Source organism: Galeopterus variegatus, unplaced genomic scaffold, assembly GCF_000696425.1.
Source record: "Galeopterus variegatus unplaced genomic scaffold, G_variegatus-3.0.2 Scaffold4611, whole genome shotgun sequence".
NCBI classification, from domain to species: Eukaryota; Metazoa; Chordata; class Mammalia; order Dermoptera; family Cynocephalidae; genus Galeopterus; species Galeopterus variegatus.
Window position 1 is genome coordinate 31,679 of NW_007730722.1, and position 22,752 is coordinate 54,430.

The 22,752-nt window shown below is 41.7% G+C and overlaps 1 protein-coding gene across 1 annotated transcript in view; it reads right to left on the minus strand.

Moving 5' to 3' along the window:
- Nucleotides 1-2,277: 2,277 nt before the first annotated feature.
- The window catches only part of APOB (apolipoprotein B), a 38,517-nt gene continuing 18,042 nt past the window's right edge, over nucleotides 2,278-22,752 (minus strand). The window contains exons 19-30 of the mRNA XM_008587968.1: nucleotides 20,554-20,736; nucleotides 19,847-19,968; nucleotides 17,924-18,134; nucleotides 17,160-17,335; nucleotides 16,848-17,035; nucleotides 16,219-16,364; nucleotides 14,101-14,474; nucleotides 6,161-13,163; nucleotides 5,595-6,085; nucleotides 5,078-5,192; nucleotides 4,789-4,972; nucleotides 2,278-3,912 (exon numbers count right to left, since the gene is read on the minus strand). Of these exons, the coding sequence (XP_008586190.1) occupies nucleotides 2,278-3,912; nucleotides 4,789-4,972; nucleotides 5,078-5,192; nucleotides 5,595-6,085; nucleotides 6,161-13,163; nucleotides 14,101-14,474; nucleotides 16,219-16,364; nucleotides 16,848-17,035; nucleotides 17,160-17,335; nucleotides 17,924-18,134; nucleotides 19,847-19,968; nucleotides 20,554-20,736 (10,828 nt within the window). The remainder of the gene's footprint in view (nucleotides 3,913-4,788; nucleotides 4,973-5,077; nucleotides 5,193-5,594; nucleotides 6,086-6,160; nucleotides 13,164-14,100; nucleotides 14,475-16,218; nucleotides 16,365-16,847; nucleotides 17,036-17,159; nucleotides 17,336-17,923; nucleotides 18,135-19,846; nucleotides 19,969-20,553; nucleotides 20,737-22,752) is intronic.

Sequence of the window (22,752 nt, forward strand, 5' to 3'; positions counted from 1 at the left end):
TCCACCTTTGATAGGCAGATGGGACTGACACACCCCCAGGAATTTTATCTTATTGATCCTCATCTCTACTGTAGAACCTTTGCATGTGCTTAGCACAAAGAGGCATTTAATGAATGCACATTGAATTGGACAGGTCTCCCTGACTCCATTCTCTTTCCTTGCCATTAGCTCACTTAAATGATCATTTAATAATGATGGCACTTTATTTTTACCTTACATTAAAGGTTACAAAACTCTTTCACATGTGCTTTCAACTGATTTTCATGAACAGTCCTGTGAGACAGGAAGGATAGCTATTATTCCCATTTTATAGGTAAGAGAACTGAGGCGCACAGAGGGAAATAAGTTGGCCAAACTATAAACAAATAAGGAATGTAGCCATTAATTGAACTCAGAGAAGCATCCTGATAGGCAGAAGACCAAAGAAAGGAGCCAGTGAAGTCCAAGCCCTCCCAAGGATCCAGAAGGATCCAACTTTATTCAGCTTGATGAGACATTCTAAGCCAGCCAGGGGCACCTTGTATGAGGGATATCATCAGGGAGTTGGGCAGGAGGCACTGTGTGATTGCATGATTATTTTGAATTTGTTGCTATTTTTTCCTTCTTTCAGCCCCAGACAGGGATATCATTATGTGAGTACCAGGAACCCCTGCACTCCCTCTTCCCGCCCAGGCCTCCTTTCAATCTGAACACTCAGTAGATTCTTGCTGCCCCTTGCACATCAGGCAAACTCTTGCAGAACTATATCTGAAACCACTCACGTGGTGCTCATGGGATTTGGGCCGAATTTTCCCCCTTCTCTCACCCTCAAAATGATCGCTCATTTACTAGCTCATTCATTCATTCATTCATTCACCTATCCACCCACCCATCCATTATCCAACAAACTTTCTTTGAGTACCAGATCTATGCACTACCATGTATTCCACCTTCCAAGACTCGTTCTGGCTCTTTAGTTCCAGGCAGAAGAGTCCTGCTAAGGTACCAGAAGGCTGTTTTCTTTTCCAGGCAATGCTTGTGCATTTTAATAGTCGGCTTCACCAAGAGAACATGCAGGCTTTATGCAAGAATGTTGGAGGTTGAAGGTATTATTGGATAAAAAGGGTCTTTTCCAAACAGACCTCATATAGGACTTGTGGGGCAGTAACCTCCAATTTCTTACTCCCCAAGGTCACACTCTCCCTTTGTTCTTCAATGCCATTGAGAGTGACATGCCAGTTTATAGCTACCCTTCCCAATAATGTTAGTACAAGTTGTGTTGCAGATGTTCTTTGTAGCTTTTCCTTACCAGAACTCAGCTTGGAGGCTCTGCCTGGATGCTGCCAGTATTTAAACTCAGAGTTTGAAGTGAATGCATGTGGCAGGAGAAACCCTTGGGTTTTGATTACATTCAGGATTGTTAATTTACTTGGAAAAATAAGAAAGTTCCAGAGCACAAATGCATGCTTGGTTGCAGAAATGTTAGGAATCGGTGTCTCATCCCTCCTCTCCCATCCTTACTTTTTTGCCTTGAATAGGTCCTGGCTGAGTTGCAGGGAGACTTCTGGGATCCCTATAACCATAAAGCCCTTGGGGCTAGCACTCCCTAGCCATCCCTTCCCCACTATTGGCAGTCTGAATGAAATAAAGGGGCTGTTGGTTAATCTCAAAACCTAACAGAGAGCCTTGCCTGGCAAAGGCAGGCTGGTTGGTGAGGAAGATTGTGTGGCACGTGAAGACAAGCGGATGCTTCTCAGGATCAAAGTATGTGAAAGTCTGTAAATACTTCTTCCTTCTCACTCGGCAAATAGAATCCCTGAGATCAATTGCCTCTTTCTTTTTAGGTGGTAAAATATTTCTCTCCACAAATTTTCCCTTGCCACTTTTATTCTATCACTTAAATCACAGTATATGTTCTAGAGGTTTTAAAATGCCAGAATATTTGAATCAATACTCTCATTTCAGTGTCTTTCAATACACAGAGCCACATGGAGTGATATGATACACAGTAAAGAATCCATTTATTTGTTTCCCTCCCCCCAGGTTTAGCAAAATAACTCAGATCCTGATTTCCTTTAACTCGCCAAAAATGTCACCCTCCAGAGTTCAGAGACCTTCAGAGCTCCAAGGCCAGCTTCAGTGCAGGTCCAGTTCATATGTGCTTTTGCTTATAGTCAGCAGCTTGCTGCAGGGCTGGCTCAATGTATGTTTTTATCAATACATACAGTATAAAATTTTCTCTTACTATGTGAAAGTTTAATTGGAATAGAAGAATAAATGAGGATTGTTTTTGAAAAATTAGAAGGTGACAGTAAGTTCTCCTGGAGCAAGCTTTATGTAGTGGCTTATGATTGTGTCTGATTGCAGCTTTTCCAGTAACTCAATGACATATCTCAGAAACATGTGGCAGTTTTGAAAGGACAGGTCAATCAATCTTTTGGACTCAGCAATGAATTTTTCATAGTAATCAGAGAGTTGGTCTGGAAAATCTTGCAGTTTATACCTGAACTGCTGGTGGTAATCAGAAATGATTTCCTTCATTCTAATAGCCCAGCTTTTAATTATTTCCTGAGCCATGGTAAAAAGTTCTGTAATCTTCTCTTTCCCTTTTCCATCTTCATCAGTAAGGATGCTAAGATATTTCTGAAAATCTCTGTGCACAAATTGCTCTATTTGACATGAAAGTTGGGAAGTAAGGTCAGCAGCTCTGATGGTGTATTTGGAATGTAAGTCCTTAAGGGCAACTACTAGGTTCTTGATCAGGTTGACAATTTTTTCTTCAAGTTCATAATATTTTACCGTCCAGCCAACTACACTTGGGTCAAAATATTCTTCACGAAGAGCCTTTATGTACTGATGAATCTTCTGTAACTCTTGAGAAGCTTCCTGAAGTTTGTTCTGAACAAATCCATTGAATTTACCAAGGCTAAGGCATAGGTTTTTTTTCAAGAACCTAAAAACATATAAAATATGTTCACTGAAGATTGTGTTGAGCTCATGTTGGATATCATTAATGAGAGAAGTAAGTTTCTTCTCCTTTAAATGTATAATTTCTCCTTCTATCTCTTGGAAAACTCCTTCTAAAAATCTCTGAAGATCATTTAGCATCTCTGTAATATTGACAGACTGGAGGTCCTTAAATGCCTTTTGGATATCCTGTGATAAAAATTTCAACTGTTCCCTAGATGCCAGGATTACATCTGCTAGTTTATGATTCCTTGAATCAAAAGGAAATGTAATATTTAGGTCCTTGATTAATTCAGATTTTTCCACTAACTCTTGGAAATAGGAAAGCATTATTTCTAACCCATTATGGATATTTGAATATGCCTGAGACAGTACATTCCCTGCTTCCCTCAAGACCATAGTGCAGAATTCATCTTGAGTGTATGTCCCAGCTTTCCCTGGGAACTGAAATCTGGTGAACTTCAGGAAATCAATGAATGAGTCAATCAGACTCTTGATTGTCATATGGTACTCCCGTGTAACTTGTAGAAAGCTGTCATACACCCTGTCCTTGAGTCTCTGGAGACTGGTTTGGCCCTCGTCGGCCAACAGTTCCTGGTACAGATTCTGGGTCTTATCCTTCCACTCTTGGTAGGTTCTAGTGGTACTAGTGGTTGCTCTCTGGAACCCCATGTCCATCTCATCAATTTGCCTTATGGCCCCTTGATAGACTGTCTCAGCACCGTTCTGCAGACTTCTTCTTAGTTTTGAGGAAGCATCTCTCAGGCTGAGTCCTGTGTGCTCCTTGTGGTACTTGTTGACATAGTCATAAAGGGTCCCCGTGGCCTTAGGCACGTTGTCTTTCAGAGACCTTAGCAATTCGGAAGCGGCCTCTTCTTCCCAATTAACTTTGATCTGAAAATCTTCATCAGACTCCTGGTATCTCAACTCGGTTTTGAATATGTTGAGTTTTTTATCTGGAGAAGACTAAAACCAGCAAAAACAAAAAAAGATGAAAAGATGTTTTCAATTACCCTGATTACATAATATACTACACTAAAACTTCATTTAGCAGTTAAAAAAAAAAGATCAGAAGAACTTTCATATTCTGAAGAGGATTTATCTTTCATATGTCAGTTCATGTGTTTGTTTTATGGTTAAACAACTTCACTGTTGTTAATTCCTCTTTATCGCATGCCCCAGGAAGGATAAAAAAATGCATTTACACAGTGACACTTAACATTAAGACCTTCCTAGCACTGAAAATTGGAAGAGGAGGAAGAAACAATAAAAGACAAATTCAGAGAAAGAAGTAACAAAAAAGGAAAAAGTCCGGAGCCCGTCCAGCAGAGATCTAGAACACCAGTATCAGTATTCGTTATGACAAACATCAGTAATAGAACTAGATTGGGTCTTCTCCTCTGCTAATGGCATCTTTGACTGGGCCCTGGCATAGCTCGTAAACGTGAGAGGAATTTGATGTATCTCATCTAACAGTTTATTTGGGGAAGAATTTTGAAGCCTCGAATACTCCAGAAACCACTATTTGAAAAACGTACTCTGCATACGGCTGAATTTGCCCATGATTTAGGTGATGAGGCAAAACTCTCATCTTTCTAGATTTTCCCAGAAATAATAAAATAATAGTGCTAATCTGACATCATATGTGCATCTAATAATTAAACTCGATAAAGGACTCTTTCTAACACTTTCTGGAGAATAGGTCCTCAGAAAAGAAGTTCAGCGTGCTCACTGTCTTTTACACAGTTTGCTAAAGTTCTGAGAGAATACTTTGTCTCGAATCCAATGTATCCACCCCAATTCTTTGCTTGCTCTTGGGGCAACCCATTAGATAGGACTCACCTGAGGGCGGTAGTAAAAGCTGCATTTTAAAATATCGTTCTTTTCTTCCAAGTCCACGCCCACAGTGCCTATGGCTGGGGAGGCTACCGAGGAGGAGAGGCTGTGCTCGTCATGTTGGTGGTTCAGACGGAGATTAGTGAACACTGGGCTGGTGACATCGAGAAGAGCCTTCATTTCCCCGTAACTGAAAGCAGAAAAGCAGATGAGCCATTATGAAAAAGGGGTCTGAGGTTGTCAAAAATCACAATGAGTTTTGAAAAGGGATAAAATTTCAATAAAAGTTCTGTACTTAAGCCCTTTATATTTGACGTCTTCTTCATATTCTGCACTGAAGTCACGGTGAGCAAGTGTCCCTTTGGTCTTACAGACTAATGTGCCATCTTCAATTTTGTGTGTTCCCACAACTGTACAGGAGAGATTTTATATTTCATTAGATTAAAAACTATAGGACATAGACATTTTCATTGTGGAAACAGAGAATTCTTTCTTCAGCAAGCATCTTACTTATATGTTTAAAGTATGCAATGTGTAGTCCACAGATGTTTTAATAAATAGTTAGAAGAAGACATTATTAGTCTTAAAATCATTGCAGAAATATCTGTTTTCTCTGAACCTACTCCTCTTGAATACCAGTAGGTTTTCTACAATTTGGTTTTTACATGTGGGGTATATATGTATCTCCTCTGTTCTTTTAAATTTTGCTAGAGAGAGTAATTGTGTTTCTAGTCATAACTAAATATATAATTACTTACAACTCTCACTGAAAACATATAGTATCTAGCAGAGAAGGCAGGACATTTCCTTACCATTTAGGTCATATTCCAGGAATTGGATGGTTGAGCTGCATGTGGAATCCAGGAATGTTTCAACATGATCTGCTTTGTTTTTCAAACCAGCACTCCAAGAGGCATTATACAGGGGAGAGGCCACCCCAAAACGTACAGTCAGTGCTCCAAAGGAAGGAATGAAAATTCCAGCAGGTACAGAGAATTGAATGGAAGGAATCTCAATAGTCTGCTCTGGTATGATGACGGTAGGCAACTCAAAGTCTGCAATCTTGTTGGCCATCTCATTTAGATCCAAGGCAGCACTGCCAACTGAAATACTTTTTGGAAGGGCGAACTGGTACACGCTTAACTGAGATTCAGGCACAGTTATCTCAAAAAAGGGAACCGAGGAGTCTTCTGGTTCAGAATATTTTGTTAACACATCAACTTCAGGGAATTTTACTTTGGGTAGTGTTAGTAGGTTGAGGGCAAATGGTGAAGTACTTAGCTTCTTATAAATTTTTATTTCACTGAAGTCGAGTTCGTAGGATGGAACCTGAAGATCCGTAAATGGGACTGGGAATGTAGGTGTGACAAGAACTGGCTTTGGATCACTCAGTTTTAGCCCAGGGATAATGAATTTATCAGACAATTCTTGCACAGGAAGAGAGAAAAGATAGCCATTGGGGTTTTTGGTGTACACAAGGGCAGTTGAAGCATTAAGATACTGTCTCCTGCCAGGGATGGTGGTTACATCCAGCTTTAGGAGGTCCCATAAGCTCTTGTCATAAACTGGTAGGACATTATAACTGAGGAAACTTAGGTTTCCTTCTAAGGATCCTGCAATGTCAAGGCGTGCCTCTTCTTGGTCATTGGAAAGCTGCACATTGTTCTGGAGAGACCCAGAATTAACCTGGACCTCACTTTTCCAGCTGACCTTTTGGTTTTTAGTGTTAGCATTCAGGGCCACTTCCTGGCCAAGGTAAGAGATACCAAGAGGGGATTGGGGTTGACTGGCATGGACCTGAACGAGGGCTGACATCTTCCACGGGGAGAGTTCCAGGGTGGCTCTGCTTGTATGTTCTCCACGTGTGGAAAAGAGATCCTGCAGCTGAAAGCTGTTTTTCGTATTGTGTTCCCAGACAGCATATATGCGTCGGAGAGTGGCTTCTCCAGCAAAATTTTCTGTTACCTCAAGGTTCCATATATGATCAACTTTGGAAGCCCCTTGCAGCTTCACTGAAGACCGAGTGCCCTTGGAATTCAAATAAGTGTTGGCCTCACTGGTAATTGTTCCTGAATATCCCTGTGAAAGGACTGAACCCTTGATACCGCCTTTTGTAGATGACTCGATGGAAAAGTAAGAGGTGAGGCTTTCTAAACTGAACTTGTGGTCAACTGCCCCTTTTGCAGTGGAGTACAGCGCTGTGGAATTGAAGTCATACTTTAACTGAACAGATGAAGAGACAGTAGGTTTTGACTTGGTATTTCCACTAAGTTCTTGCTTGAAGCTCATCCTCAGAATTGGAATTTGGACTTTTGCAGTTGTTGTCATGGATGCTTCCATGTTTTTCTTGGTTAAGCTAATGGTACTATCATGACTGCCTTCCACCAATTCATTACTCAGAGACAGAGCTGTGGCTAACTTCAACCCTCTCTTCCTCGTCAAACTTGAGGTGCCCTCTAACTTGTACTGCAGCGCATCAACGGTGGATGAGGAAGAAGAAAGAAAATGAGCAACAATATCTGATTGGTTATAAAGTCCAGCATTGGTGTTCAGTGTGATGACACTTGATTTAAAAGAAAAATCATAGGTAATATTGCCCATGGCTGGAATAAAAATATTGTTTACAGCACTCAATTCCTTGAAATCTGGAAGAGAAAGCTTGTGAAGATTCCAAGGGACATGAAGGGTCGGCAGCTCTAGGGATGGCAGGACTAATGTGTATGAAGGCACATAGGAACCAGAACCCAGGATGGTGACATTAGGAGTGCTGATCGCTTCTGGGATCACATGGCCGAATGTTGACATCTCTATAGTGAATGGAGACACTTCAATGTTGACGACTGGAATAGTGTATCCAGGAATTTGAAAGGTCCTTGGGAACTTGTTGAGGGATTTTTCAGCTCTGTATGTATCAAACTTAATTTTTGTTTCATTATAGGAACTGGGGAGAAAATCTAATGCATTGTCTCTGACTTTCTCCAAATGCCTATTAAAGGAATTGATGTTCTGACTGATAAACTTATAAAACACACCCAAAGGAATTGCGATGGAATGCTTGTCTTTGTTTTTCTTATACTGAGCCTTTATGCTCAAATCAAATGATTGCTTTGTTGTTTTCAGAAATTCCTTTAAGCCTGTTTTTTCCCATAAGGAGAAATCTTTCAGTGGGGGAGTTGTGAGTGTTGTGTAAGGTAGGGTCATTTCAGGAATTGTTAAAGGAATGTTTAAGAAATCCAGGTTGGCTTCTCCATTTATTCCTACATGAGCCTCGATGCTGTTCTCACTGTTTCCAGCAGAGAAATGTTGATTGTACTTGTACTGGTTGAACCTAGCACCTGCTTGCCAACTTGCTTGCTGGGCACTAGGCCTCAGAAGCAGTGCATAGTTATTCAGGAAGTCTATCTTCCCTGTCAATTTTAATGGAAAACTAACTTTCAAATTTCCTTCATTATTTGTGGATGCAGTAATCTCAAATGGCTGTGCTGAAAAGAAAAGAGAATTTTTCAAAGTTCCAATAACTTTTCCATTTAAATGAGCACTGTGGTTGCCCGTTATCTCCACCTTCCCTTCTCCAGGCAGTGCTGTGCCTATAGCAGTTAGAACGCTGCGACCCACATGCTGGGATTCAACTTGTGACTGAATTTCAAATTTAGAAAAGTTGGGAAAGCCAGATTTATAAACCAAGTTTTGGTTTACTCTTAGGTGTTTGCTATTGATCTTATTAGATAATCCAGCGGAAGTGATGGGTCCTTCCACAGTGAAGCTAATTTGTGATTCATGTGTTCCCTCATCTGAGAATTTGGGGCAAGCCCATTTCCATGACCCCGTTCCAGAAGAAGTCCATGCTATGTGGCCAACTTCCAACAGTGTCTTCATTTCATTGCGCAGGTCAGCCTGACTAGAGAAGTCCAATTTGGGGATGTTCAATTTGTGAAAGTACTTTGTGTTGCTGTCCAGGGTAAGTTGATTGTTCATCTTGACAATCACACCATTACTAAGCTCCAGTGTATTTTTTTCTGTGTGTATACTTGCCACTGTATCTGATTTTCCCTCAATAGCATTTCCAAAAAATAGCATTTCACTTTCATGCTCTGTTCTCAGGTATTTGTTGGAGAACTTCACAGATTCCTTCAGAATCAGTGGATTAATCTTAGGGTCTGAAAGTTGTACATTTTCTTGAAAACCAAAATTGAGAACTTCTAACTTGGACTCTCCTTTGGCAGGAACGGAAGCTGCCATCTCTGCTTTGCTCACGGTTGCATTCTGTATAGCAGCATTTGCATCTAAAGTGAAGAAGGGAGACTGGACTTTCAAAACACTATACAGCTTGCCAAAAGTTGGTACTTCGATTGTGTGTGAGATGTGGGGAAGCTGGAATTCTGGTATGTGAAGGTCAGGAACTTGAAAATCTTGAAGGTTGAGATTTGGAATTACAAATTCTGGAATTGTGATTTCTGGTAAATGGAAGTTTGGCAGAGTGATTCTAGCAAGAAGGATGTCCTCTATCTTCAGATCCCTCATATACACTTCTGGAACTGGCCACTGCAGCTTGCTGTGCAACATTTGGTCAATGGTTCTGATGATTTTTACTTTTATTTCTATTAAGTCAATTGTAAAGGAAGGAATGTGGAAGGTGTGGAGGACAGTGAATTCTGGCGTGGAAAACCTGGATGGGATTTTTATATCCTTCAACTCTTTAAAGTTTATCTGAGTTGATGGAATCCTCAAGTCTGTCAGGGGGACTATGAAGTCAGGAGTCTGGAAGGAAGCCTCCTGAAGGGCACGAAGACTGACTTCAAAGGCAGGCATGGTCCCGAGGATTGTCTGGATTTCAGGAACAATGAACCCTTGTTCTACTAATGCTTTCATCTTTTCAGCCCAGTCTGGGATAGAGTACTGCTCTGCAAAGTCAGTAAGGTTCTTGGCAGCAAGACTCCACCAGTCAGAAATGTAGGTGACAAGTGTGCTGTAAACCTGGCCCAACAGGGACAGGCATCGTTCAAGTTCCTGCTGAATATCCATTTGGTATATTCGGTCTCGTATATCTTCTAGGGTCTCTCGGAATTTGGCTTTCATGTGAATCAAAGATTCTGAACTTAAATCATCCTGTAGCCAATCTATGATTAATGTTATTTTGGTGTCATTTAGGCTTTCCAGACAGGCTGAGACTATGGCCTTGACATCCTCTATGAATAGTTTTAGGGCTTCAACTTTCTGTGGTAGTTCCAGAGCCTGTAGTTTACCATTGATTCTCTGAGTCACCTCACGGATTTTGCTATTGGTTTCATGTACAAACTGGTGGTAATCAAATGACTTTAATTTCTTTACCAACATGTCTAGGAATCTATTTACTTCTTCAATGAATTTTTTAAAAGACAGTGCTTCAAGCTGCTTGACAGTATCATCAATAAACCCAACCAATTTCTTAAAGTAATCTTTTATCTCAACTCTTTGTAGGACATTGCTTAGCTTCTGAATAGTCTCCTTCATCTTGTATTGGTGGGCCAACTCTACTGATTTCTCCATTAAAATCTGGATTTGTTGGTCTACTTTATATACCTTAATTAACTTATGAACTATGGCTCTAAAAGCATTGATTTTCTCTGTTACTTCAAAATCGTCAATCAGATTTATAACAAAGTACTTGATATGCTCAATAATTTTCTCTATTATTTGAAATGGAATTGCAGCTCTCAATTGATCTAAAAGCACTCTGACATCAATAGCTTCAACCTGTTGTTTTAACTTTCCAGCAAGCTGCTGGATATCCATATTCTGAATCTGTGTCTTAAGCTGTTGCAATTTTTCTTGTACCTGGATTCTGATTTGATAGTTAGTATCTACATTTTGAATCCAAGATGCAGCACTACTTCCAATTTTGTTAAAATCAATTTTCTCCATAAACAAATACAGATCATGAATTATTTTTACTAAATTTACACGAAGATGATAATGTTCATCAAGAATTTTTAATTTTTCAATGATTTGATCAATAATCTTAGCAATAGCTGTTTTAAAATCATGTATATCATAATTATCTTTAATATACTGATCAAATTGTATCACATATGTCTGCAGTTGAGATAGTTTTTCATTAAAGTTGATTTTAGCATTATCCAACGAAATTTGTAGATCATTTTCTGTAATTCTATATTTTTTTGTAAAAGCATTTAGTTTCTCCTTGGCACTTGAAACTTGCCTCTCCCAATCAAATGAATTAAGATAATCATTAACTTGCTGTGGGAGTTTGCCAAGAGCTGCTCTGTATTTCCTCACAAACTGATCAATACTGATGCGTTTCAATACTCTCTGTATGGTTTCCAGCGCAGTTAGGATTACTCTTCGATTTCTCTCAAAATATTCTGGCAGGGTTTGAAAGAATGGGAGGTTGATGGTGTGAATATCCTGGTTCTTATCATACTTTATAAAAGCAACCATTGTGAATTCTTGGGGCTTATCAACAGAATCTCTCATCTCTAATGTATCAATGACATTGATGGGCTCGCGGAGTAAAAATGGCACTTTAATTGGGGAGTCCAGCACAGTGAGGTCAGCCAGGGCTCGTCCACTGAGCTCCACACCGATTTTGTCTTTAGTGTTGTAAGCGACAAAGTCTTGGCTGTATTTGTTGTTGTTCAATTGGGTCGTAAGTTTCCAGGTGCCTGTCTGCTCAGCCGGAGTAAGCAGGGCGCTGGCTTTGTGATCAAGAGTCATGCTGATGCTTTTCCTGGACTTGAGATGGTGACTTGTGGATCCTTTGTAATCATGAGAGAAAGTAAAGGCCAAAGGTTCTGCTTTCAATAGGAATTTGCTATATAGCTGCCCAGTATGTTCTCCCCAGAGAACCAGTTTCCCATTGCCATTCGTATGTGCATCAATGGTCATGGTAAATGGGGCCATTACAGAGCGGAAAACATTGCTGAAGTGCAGTGAGTCTGAATTATAGCTTGTACTGATGTCAACGGCTGAAGCCAGTCCAGCAATGTCTGCGTTGAGCCGGTGGCTAAACTCCATACCCTGAGCCTTAGCTACAGTGTCTGCTTTATAACTTGCTGATAAGTCAGCATAAGAAATGGTGTAGATGTGTTTTATTTCATTATTTTGGTAGGCTCCCTTTAGGTTACCCCCCACATTCAGCTTCAGGGGTTCTAGTCGTAATTTCCCATTGTTGGTCAGATCCAGAGCATTGTATTTCATGTCATTGTTTAAAGTAGTGACAAGAGAATAGGGCTGTAGCTGTAAATTAAAATTTTGCTTATAAAACTTGTCAGAGCTGTAAACGTTGTCAAGTTTCGAAGAGAAGTCCAGTGATAGACCTGCAATGTTCAGACTGTTTGTGTAGTCTAGTTTCATCTCAGCATATGAGCCCATCATGTCACTTGAGAGTTTAAGTCCTTCTTGGTTGATTTTGAAGTTGAAAATGTTTTTGCTGTCAACACCCAAAATCATGGCCTGATAAGCACTTCCCAATGACACCTCCGTGAGGGCAGCTTTCCCATCTAGACTGAATTTTGCATGGTGTTCCCCAAAGCGGCCATTTGTTGTTAATTTCATAGATGCCCCAGAGAGGCCAAGCTCCCCATTCAGCTCATTCTCCAGCACCAGGGGACTATACTTCAAATTGGTCGTTGTGCTGGTGGATATTCCGTCTTTGGCAATCCTTAGTGTTGCCTTGTGAGCACCACTATTAATTTTGTCAGTGCCCAGGATGTCAGCATTTAATTCAAGACCACGGGAATTTAGTGATCCAGAAAGCAGAGTGAAGAACCTCAATGACTTGTAATCAGCCTGATACTCAGAACGTAGCAATGCATTTTGCTTAGAGAAGGTCAGATCCACCTTGCTAGAAGTGGCAAAGTCCTTGTGCTTCCCATTGGTATCAGATTTCAAAGTCAGCTCATAGTTTTCATATTTCAGGGAAGCAATATTTTTAATAAGGCCCCCTTGCAGATCAGAAGTAGAGGTGAGGGAGAGGGTTCCATCTTCATATCTTCCCACTATCTGGTTGGTGCCCTGGAGGTAGGAAGAGTTAAACCTCAGGTTTGACTCTCCACTTAGCTGTCCGGTGGTAGGATTCTTCTGATAAGACAGGCCATATGTGCCTTTAGCATAGAATGAAGAGACGCTGAACTGCCCATCGATCTTGACTTCTTTGACATACAAATGCTGTTTCTTTTTTGAGTCCAAATGGACTGAAGCAGACATCTGTGTTCCCCAGACACTAGCTGCATTGAATATTAGTGAACCTTTCGAGGCTGGGCTGTTTCCAACTTTTTCTACATGACTGAATTTGATATTTGAATTTAGAAATTTGTGGCGTAGAGACCCATTACATGATAATGTGAGTGTATTCCTGTGGTCATATGTTGTTTCTCCAGATCCTAACATAAAAATGAAAGACATTGGTTAAATTGAGTAATACATTTCCAGAACAATCTCTATGTTGAAAGTCTTTCAATAATAAAGTCCCATTTATCTGGGTCAGTTGTGGAGTAGTCTCCTCCATCGATAATGCAGAAACAAAATCTGATAGCAAAAGGAATTCCTCCAGGATGCCTTCCCTGACCATCACAGACCTTTCTAGTTTCCCTTCTTAAGTACTTCTACTGTACATTATATACTTGTTGGGAGCCTGTAGCCCCACACCCCTCCTTGTGTGGCCGTGCCTGCGTGACAACCTGCTTGCGCCAGATGGCCATGCTTACGTGATAACTGCCTCGTAATCTGTTTGTGTCTGGAGCTCTGTGTTCCTGGCTATGCAAGTTTACTCAAGGGTGATCTTTCATCTTCTTTCAAGTTTCTGCTTTGGGGGCTGCACTACGTCAGGAATGTCCTGTCTTTGTTTCCTCTCAAGATCTTATCGTATTCCTGCCTTCCTGACTCCTTACAATATGCCTGCTTTTTCCTATATAAGATGTAACCTTAGAGCCAGTAAACGAGACTTGATCAGAATACTGTCTTGTCTCCATTTCTCTTGTCTCTTGCCCCATCTAATTCCCACTCCCCTCTCCAGGTCTATGTTGCTGTTCCCGTGGGTCGGGACATATACTTACATACTACGTCCTATCATAGGACCTCTCACACTGATTTATAATTGCTGGTCTATCTGTCTGATCTCTCTGTTACTGTCTAGTAGAATATTTAATGCATATTGTATGTTTAATAAATATTTCTATTGGTAGAATAAATGAAAAGACGTCCAAGTAGCAAGCAAAATATCTGTAAGAAAGTTCAAGTTCTTTCCTTCCACCAAGAGACTCTCCTATCAGAGCCTGAAGTGAATTATCCCTGTGCACCCTTTACCTGAGCATGGCTCACCTTGCACACTGTAGGAGAGTAGGTCAACCACAGAGTCAGCCTTCATATGATACTGAGCCTGAAGGCTGAAGTGGTCTGTGCTGGTGTTGCCGCCAGTGTACGAGGCGGACCAGTTGTACAAGTTGCTGTAGACATTCGTGGAGAGGTCTAGAACACCCAAGAGAGGCACTTGCAGTTGATACAACTTGGGAACAGTAAAAGTGGGGACTTGGAACTCTTGAGATGGAAGGCGGAATCCCACAGACGGGAAGTTGAGGGCTGGTGTCCTAACAGTCTCTAACATCTTTAGATCTTTGGAGGATTTGCCACCAAAAGGCAAAGGAATTTCAATTTTCACACTGTTCTTGTTTAAGGTATATTTGACCCGGCCATCACTGAAATGAACAACAGAGACAATGTCCACACAGTCAAACATTAAGAAGTCAAAAGTTCTCTGCCATCTGGCCTTCCAAGCAATATTGCATCTGCCCCATTCCCAAACCCACTCTGTACTTTGCCCCATGCTGCTCCATATACCTGGATCCCTTTGCTTTTATCTCTACCTACAAAATACTCAAACCTTTTCAAAACTCTTCCAAGAGCCGCTCCTCATCGTTTTCATCCCACCCAAGTCATAGCTAATTTCTTTCATTCTCATAGTGACATAGCCCCTTATACCTGTCTCAAAAAGCATGTCATAATTCTGCTAATATAATTAGTTATTTGTTCATTTGTTGGCATCTACATGGTATCTTCCTGAGAGGAAAGACTACACCTTATCTAGCTTTCATCTTCTCACCGCACCTAGTCTAGTATTATACAGACAAGGAATACTTGACATATTTGCTAAACTAAATTGAAGCAACTTGCTATATGGAAAGAACACAGGTGTGGGAGTCAGTAAACTTAGGTTATAGTTTTATGTTCCACTAATTGATAATGTTGGTGAATTAACCTCCCTGAGTTTCAGTGATGTTATCTGTATAGTGGGGATGGTAGTACCTTTTCTGCTGAACTCATAGAGATGGCCTTGGATATTACATGAAAAAAATACACAAAGCACATTGCAATCTTTTCAATACTATGCATATAGAATGGACGATTTAGATAACTTATAAAAATAAAGTAGGACAGCAGGGTTTAATTGTTATAAACACTTAAACTGTTAATTGTATCACTCCATAGGGGCTGGATGTGGTCCACTCAGGATCCCGATCTTCAGTAGGAGGATGATTGACAACCACTAAGGCCCTGTCCAGTTCTGTCCCATGGCTCTGTATCTTCAGCACAGCACAGAGGACACTTTGTCAGAAACACCAATAGTATTCCCAGGTCCTCTGAAGCTGCTGCTGTTTTCTCTCACCCTCAGTAGGCTTTGTCCATATGAATGGGACAAAGGGGCTTTGGCCCCTTCACAATAAGCCCATCTATTAAAGCTTCTTAGCCCTAGACTAAGCCCTTGTGACACAGGCCACTTGTTTTTTAACCCTGAAGATAATAGAGAGAACAATCTGGAAAAGACTATAGCCTTTTCAGTTCATGCTTTGATATTTTATTTTTATGAAATAAAGCAATCAAGGCATTACATGTATTTTTATAAGTATAGAAATGGACCGAGCAGTTTAGAATCTGACTTCCCCATAAGGGTTAAGCTACACTGATCAACTGAAATATGCTCTTAGAACGCTGCTTTCATTCAATGCTCGATGGCTGTTCTGACCCTCTGTAGCTCAGCAACAAGCTCGTAGTCAATCACTCCTCCCCTCAGCTGCTGTGAATTCACAGTCAAACAATTCTGAGTATATCCCCATCTGGAACAAAACAGGTATTTGCTTACAATGGAAAAAAGTTGAACGGCTTTCAAATTCAGATTGTAATGAATAAAATGTCTGAGGGTGAAAGTACCAGAAGTTCCTAATTACTTTCTTAGGGTCTTTCTGACTGGATTGGCATTCACATTCTGACCTCATGTTTAATAATGTAAAAATGCCACAGTGTTTATGCTACAGTTATTAATCTCCTTAAAATGCTTAAGTTATTGCCCTTAAAAATTTAAATTAAAAAAGTATAAATCATGCTAAGTAAAATCTTCCATTTACTTTGCATAGTTCAAGAAACATTTCTGGCATCTTCTTTTACCTTTTTAAGAAGAGGTTTTCTGGGATGTGGAAGTCTGGCAACCCCATTTTCTGGAGGTTCAACTCCTGTAGGCCACTGAGGTGATCTTGCAAGGTCTGGGCATAAGGGAAACTCTCGGATGCCTTCTGAAGCCATGTGTTTGTTGCCTACAAAATGATAGAAGGTTTTTAGAGTAATGGGCATGGCTGAGCCTCAAAGTGCAATTAACATTAGGTGATAATCCAGATTTGACAGGTCAATTTTTAAGCAGGATGATACACTGAAAGTTAAAGTTAAATCACAGAAAATTATGAATTTTGGCTGCTGGTTACTGCTCTCTTCCTGTATTTATAAAAGGCATGTATAACACAGACTCCTAGCCAGTGTCCTGAAGCTTCCTTCGATATCTTTAGGCACAGCAAACTCTTCTGCTTAGTGGTATTCATTTGGTATTCATCACATACACCTTTTGTACCAGGGTACCAGGGTAACTGAGTACAGCATGAATGTTTCTTTTCTTCTCAGGAATTTGCTAGGGGCAGGAAGCATATTATTTACATTTTTGGATACCCTCCTGCACCTAACTCAGAGCTGAGGATATAATTTGCACTTACAACCATGTATTTGTTGGCTGGCTGACTTATACTTACAACTATGACTTTGGAACCCATATGCCGGAAAGTCATGTCTGTTTGGGGAACTCTGTGATCCAAGACACTGTTGGCATACTCTTGCAAGCTTCTAGGATAACCAGAGAGATCCACAGGAAAATTGGAAGCCACTTTTTTGGTGTTCACATTGGTACCTGTGTTCCATTCAAATTCAATCTTCTCCTCATCTGAAAATGCACATGTGAAATAACCATCAGTGGTACTCAGTCAGCTGGTAACCACAGATCTCAACATCTGTGCTCAAGTACGCAGTGCTCTCAGAAGTGCTCGTGTGTGGGCAGAGGCACGTACCATAACGCCATGCCACCCTCTTGGAAATTGTTGAGCCATAAGCTGTCGCAGATGAGTCCATTTGGAGCAGGAGTTTTGTGGGGGACCACTGTGTGTGGATCTCACTTCTGGCTTCTGCTTGCAAACGGGGTATGGAAATAACACCTTTGACTGTGCTGTCTTCCTTCTTGTCACAACTATTGGAAAGGAAATTAGTTGGCATCAATGACTTTCTCCGTTCCAAGGAGATATGCAGGGTTAAATAATTAGAAGTCCCATTTATGGTGATAAAAGTGAGATGCATGGATGGCTCAGAGAAATGACCACAGATCAAACTCATTAACTTCTAAAGCCAACATTCAGCACAAATTCAGAACTTTGCAGGGAGATATGTGGGGAAGAAAAGGTTTTGGAAAACTGTTTGAATCCTGCTCAGCTATTTACTAGCTCTATGGCCTTGGCCAAATGACTTAACTCCTCTGAGATACCATTTCTTATATATAAAACTGGGAAACTCATACCTACTTTGCAGTTTATTGTGAGGACTGAAATAATTTCTTTAAAGAACATAGCACAATGCTTGAAAATGAATAGTAAGTGCCTGATAAACGGCAGGAAGATACCCTGGACACGTGCAGAAGGTTAAAATGCTAAGGGCTCTACCGGCCACTCAGGATGGAGATCAGGGACTCACATGGCTTGGCCAGAGTTAAAGCTGAGGAGGAAGAAGGCAAAGACTCACTAGGGCCTGGGGCTCAGGTCAGATCATCCTAGGCCTTCCTTACCTTATGTGGCCCAGGAAAGTGACCTCAGTGATTTTCTTGTTCTGAATGTCCAGGGTAAGTTTGTAAGACTTTTTGTCCTCAGCAGATTCGTCACTAACTCTGAGGACTGTCCCAAGGTCAATGTCAAAATTTGGAATTTGGACTTCACTGGATAAAGTCATGCTCTGCCGATTATATTTGAACATCATAGTAGCCTCAGTCTGCTTCACGCCTGAAAGAGTGTACAAGAGAATCGAGAAATGCATGTTAAGAAGCTATGCTTAGGAAGAAAGGAGAGGAAAAGGCAAAACCCCAAGTACTCAATGTGCTTCAACGAGGACACAGTTCAGGATTTTACATCAATTTTTTTACTTAGTGGTATCCATACATTCGCTCAATCTGCAAATGTTTATTGCTTTACTGAGTGCTAGGTACTGCTCTGGGCACTGGGGAATCCTCACCCTCATGGAGCTTACCATCTAGTGGGAAGTATACAGACAAACAAACAAGTAAATTGCTTATGTCAGATGGTAATAAATGTTAAGAAGAAAAATAAAACTGGATATGAAGATAAAGGATAGAAAGGGATAGAAGAGGCACCACTTCATAGGTGGTGGTCAGAGAAGTTCTCTCTTGTGAGTGGATATGTGGGCAGAGACACATATCTGAAGATGGGCTGAGCCGTGCTGGGTTCTGGCAGGACAGCATTCCAGCAGAGGGTGGGAAATGCAAAGTGGGGAACACTCAGTGTGTTTGGGGAACAGTAAGGGCTTGATATCCTTCTGAATCAGAAAGACATGACATCTCTATATTTTCTGTCAAAGATACCTGTCCTGGTTACTTGCCAACCCTGTCCTGGGCTCCTTCTGCCCAGCTCCTTCTTTCTCCTTAACAAATTCTCTTCATTCCTTTAATTCATAGCCTTACCCATTTTATATTTTTTTAAAAATAATTTGTCTTTCAACATGCGCCCTTCCTATCCCCTAAAACCTGCTCCTCCAGTAGCATTTTCCATCTCAGTAAATGGCAACTCCATTTTTTAGTTGCTCACGTCAAAAAACAAAGAGTTGTCCTGATTCTCCTTTTCTTCTTACGCTCAACATCCACTGTCTTAGCAAATCTCATCAGCCTAATCTTCAAAATATGGCCAGAATCTGACCACTTGTCACGTCTGCTCTGCCACGTCTGCTCTGCCACCACTCTAATGCAAAGCACCCCCACCTCCTGCCAGGATTACTGCAAGGACCTACCCACTTGTTTCTCTCTACTTGTCCCCTACAGTCTTTTCTCAACAGAAACATTAATCAAAACAGGAAAACTCTCCAGTGGCTTCTTGTTTCATTCACAGGAAAATCCAAGGCTCTTACCACAGCCCACAGGACCATTCTTCCCCGACCTCCTCTTATCTCCCTGACCTCATCTTCTACCACTTTCCTTCCTGGTCTCTCTGCTTCAGCCAGACTGGCTTCCTTCTTTTTCCTCAAACACAGCAGCCACGTGCCAGCCTCAGGGCCTTGGTACCCGCTGGGCCCTTGGTCTGCAGCACTCTTTCTACATGGCTTATCCACTTACCCCCTTCAGGTTTCTTTCTGTGCTCACTTAACCAGTGAAACTTTCCATACTATTCCCAATGGCACTGCCTTTCCCCAGCCCCCCTCCTCCCCACCACTCCTAACACTCCCTACACCCCTCTATGCTCTGGGTCTTTCTTTTTCTCCCAGAGCTGACCTGAAATTCTGAATATTTATTTATTTGGTTGTTTACTGTAACCCCTATGAAGGCAGACACTTCACTGTTCACTGTTCTAGATCCAGCTCTTAGAACAGGCCTGATACTCATTGGGCCCTATCAAATTCGTTAAATACATTAAATTAATATTCTCCTTGTGAGTCCTGAACCTGAGACCAGGGGCAGAGATCGAGCAGTCCTTTTTTGTATACTCACCTTCTGCCTGAGTTACAAACTTCAGTGTGTCCACCAAGGCTCTGTCCTCTCTCTGGAGTTCGTAGGTTGCGCTGGCAGAATACTGTTCTATCTCCCCTGTAGGCTGCAGTTCCAGCTCAAATCTAAAGATGTTACAATACATACAATGCATACTATTAGAGCTTTCAATGATGGGGATAATGTCCCCAAGACAATTCAGCTTCAAGTGCAACAAAAATATGGTTCTTATTTTAAAATTGCCTATTGCCCTTAACTAATGATGATCATTACGATCCCTTCAGTCTCTCCAGGATCCTAAGGAAAGGGCAGATCCCAGGACTCCCAGGACTTTTAGACAAGCAGAGCAAGAGTCGGCTAGTTGTATCAGCAAAGCTGAGAACAAGCAATGGAAGTGGGGACTGAAGACAAGGAGCCCTTAAGCATGCGGAAGGCTGTGAGCACGTCGGTGGTTTCCAGGAAACTCAGACCAATGTGTCTGGAGGCTCAGAAACATGGTCACCGAATTAGAAGCAAATTGGAATCTGTGCTGTGATTCTCCCATCAAGGGCCTAAAGGAGAGAGAAGGGACCCCAAGGTGTTGGCCAGAGCACCACTGCTTTAAATACTCAAAGGATGTTATGGAGCCCTTAGGCTGGTGACATGGGCCCACCAGGTGGCCATAATGTGGAAGGCGAACAGGTGCTGGACTGGGCATTGAGCTTTCTAACCTCGTGTCCCCGGTCAGCGGATAGTAGGATGCAGAGTCTGTGGAGCTGGCATTGGAGTAAGCACCCGTGAAGCAGTAGTTCAGTCCAGTAAAGAAAGGCTTGCAAGTTGACCAGGACTTCCTGTTCTCGATTAGAGGTGGGATCACTTCCGTTTTGGTGGTAGAGACCAAATGCAATGTATTGCTGGTGAAGTAAGAAAAAACTCAAGTTATCTTTAAGTCATGAATCTAAACGAACATCAGTGAATCTCATGGTGCACAGGCCCCTTACTCTCCCCTCTATTTCCCTTCTGTCTGCACGCACCTCAAATTCTGATTTACCGAGAAACAAATAAGAATAGCAAGGACATCAATAGGACCAACACTCATAGTGACTCTTTTGTTTCACCCATTGCACTGAGTTCCTTACATCTGCTACCTGTAATTCCCACCACCGTAAGGCTTTAGGATCCTCATTTTACAGAGGAAACAGAGGCTCAAAGTCGTTAATTAAGTAACTGATCACTGGAACCTGAGCCTCCATGTTTTCCTTCCTTCATATAATACAGGGTAAGAGAAACCCTGTGTCTCCTTCATCTGAAATCTCTTACTCTCCCCACCAGCACTGAACGTACTCAAGTCTCTCTCCTTGTCAGCACACACCCGTGCTCACGCACACACACACACACACGTGCTCACACACATGTGCTCTCACACACACAGTGCTCTCACACACACACGTGCTCACGCACACACACACACGTGCTCACACACACACACGTGCTGTCACACACACACGTGCTCATGCACACACACACACGTGCTCTCACACACACGTGCTCACGCACACATGTGCTCATGCACACACACATGTGCTCACACACACGTGCTCTCTCACACACACACACACACGTGCTCACACACACTCCTTTCTTTCCCTTCTTGCCTTCTCTTGTCTCCCTCCCAGTCTAGAGCTGTCTGCCTCTGCAGCTTCCACTTCCTTTCCACGTGCTTCTCCTTGACCTGTGATATGACTACCACCCGCATCGTGCTTCTGGAAAGGCTTTCATCAACATCTCTAATCTCCTTCTTGCTCCTAAATCCAGTGGACATATTTAAGCTTTATCTTCCTTGACCTCTCACAAACATTCAGCAGAGTTGCTCACTTATGGCCAGATTAAGACATGAGAGTCCCTAACCTCTGAAGAGATCATGGTACCCTCCTCTCAAGTACGTACTTAAAAAATTAGTGAGTATAAGTTCAATGATATCTTGGTTTCTTGTGAGAATTCTTTCTCTGAAATACCGTGTTCTCTCCCTGGTATTGTTTCCCTATTCCACCACGCCTCACTGGTGGCTAGAGCCCTAACAGTGGCACTGGTCTGCTTATGGGGTGATCCATGTTGTGGCAGCTCCTTAGCTTCTATGACACTTGTGGTCTTGGTTCTCCTTCTGCTCCTCTGGTCACTCTTTCTCAATCTTTGCTATTTATCCCCCCTTTCCCTTTACATGTTTATTCTCCACATTTCTGTCCTAATCTCTCACCTCTTGCTCTATAGCAAATGCTGTTTGACCTCAACAACCTGTACAAGCTGACGATTCCCAAATGCATATCTGGAGCTCAAACCTCTTCACTGGGCTTAGACCATAGGTCCATTTGCCAGCTAGATATTTATAATTGGTTGGGTCATAGGACATCACATGCAGCATATCCCAAACTGAATTTGCTATCTTGCAACACTCCCCCTTTCCTCTTTCTTTTGCCTTCCCCCCATATCCCATCAATCACCAACTACTCATTATTCTACCCCTAGTAATTTCTACAGTCTCTTCACTCCTTTCTACCCCTGAGTCTCCTCCATGCAGGCCATTATCATCCTTGTCCTATAACATTTTAACAGGCTCCTAACTGGTCTCCCTGTCTCCAGTCATGCCTCCTTTCCACACATTTTCCACTGCGGAGTCAGAGCATTTCTTCTAAAACACCAACCTTATCTCATTTATGCTCCTCTTTTTAACTCCATTGCCTTCAGAAGAGTCCAAACTGCTTATGATGGCTTACAAGGCCGGTCACAATCTGACCCCTGCCAACCTCTCCATGTCATCTCTCGTGTTTGTTCCCTGTGCACTTTACCAGACCAAACTTCTTTCCATTCCTTGCACCATATTCTTTTTCCTTCAGGGCATTACACATGCTGTCCTCTTGCCAGGAACGCTCGTT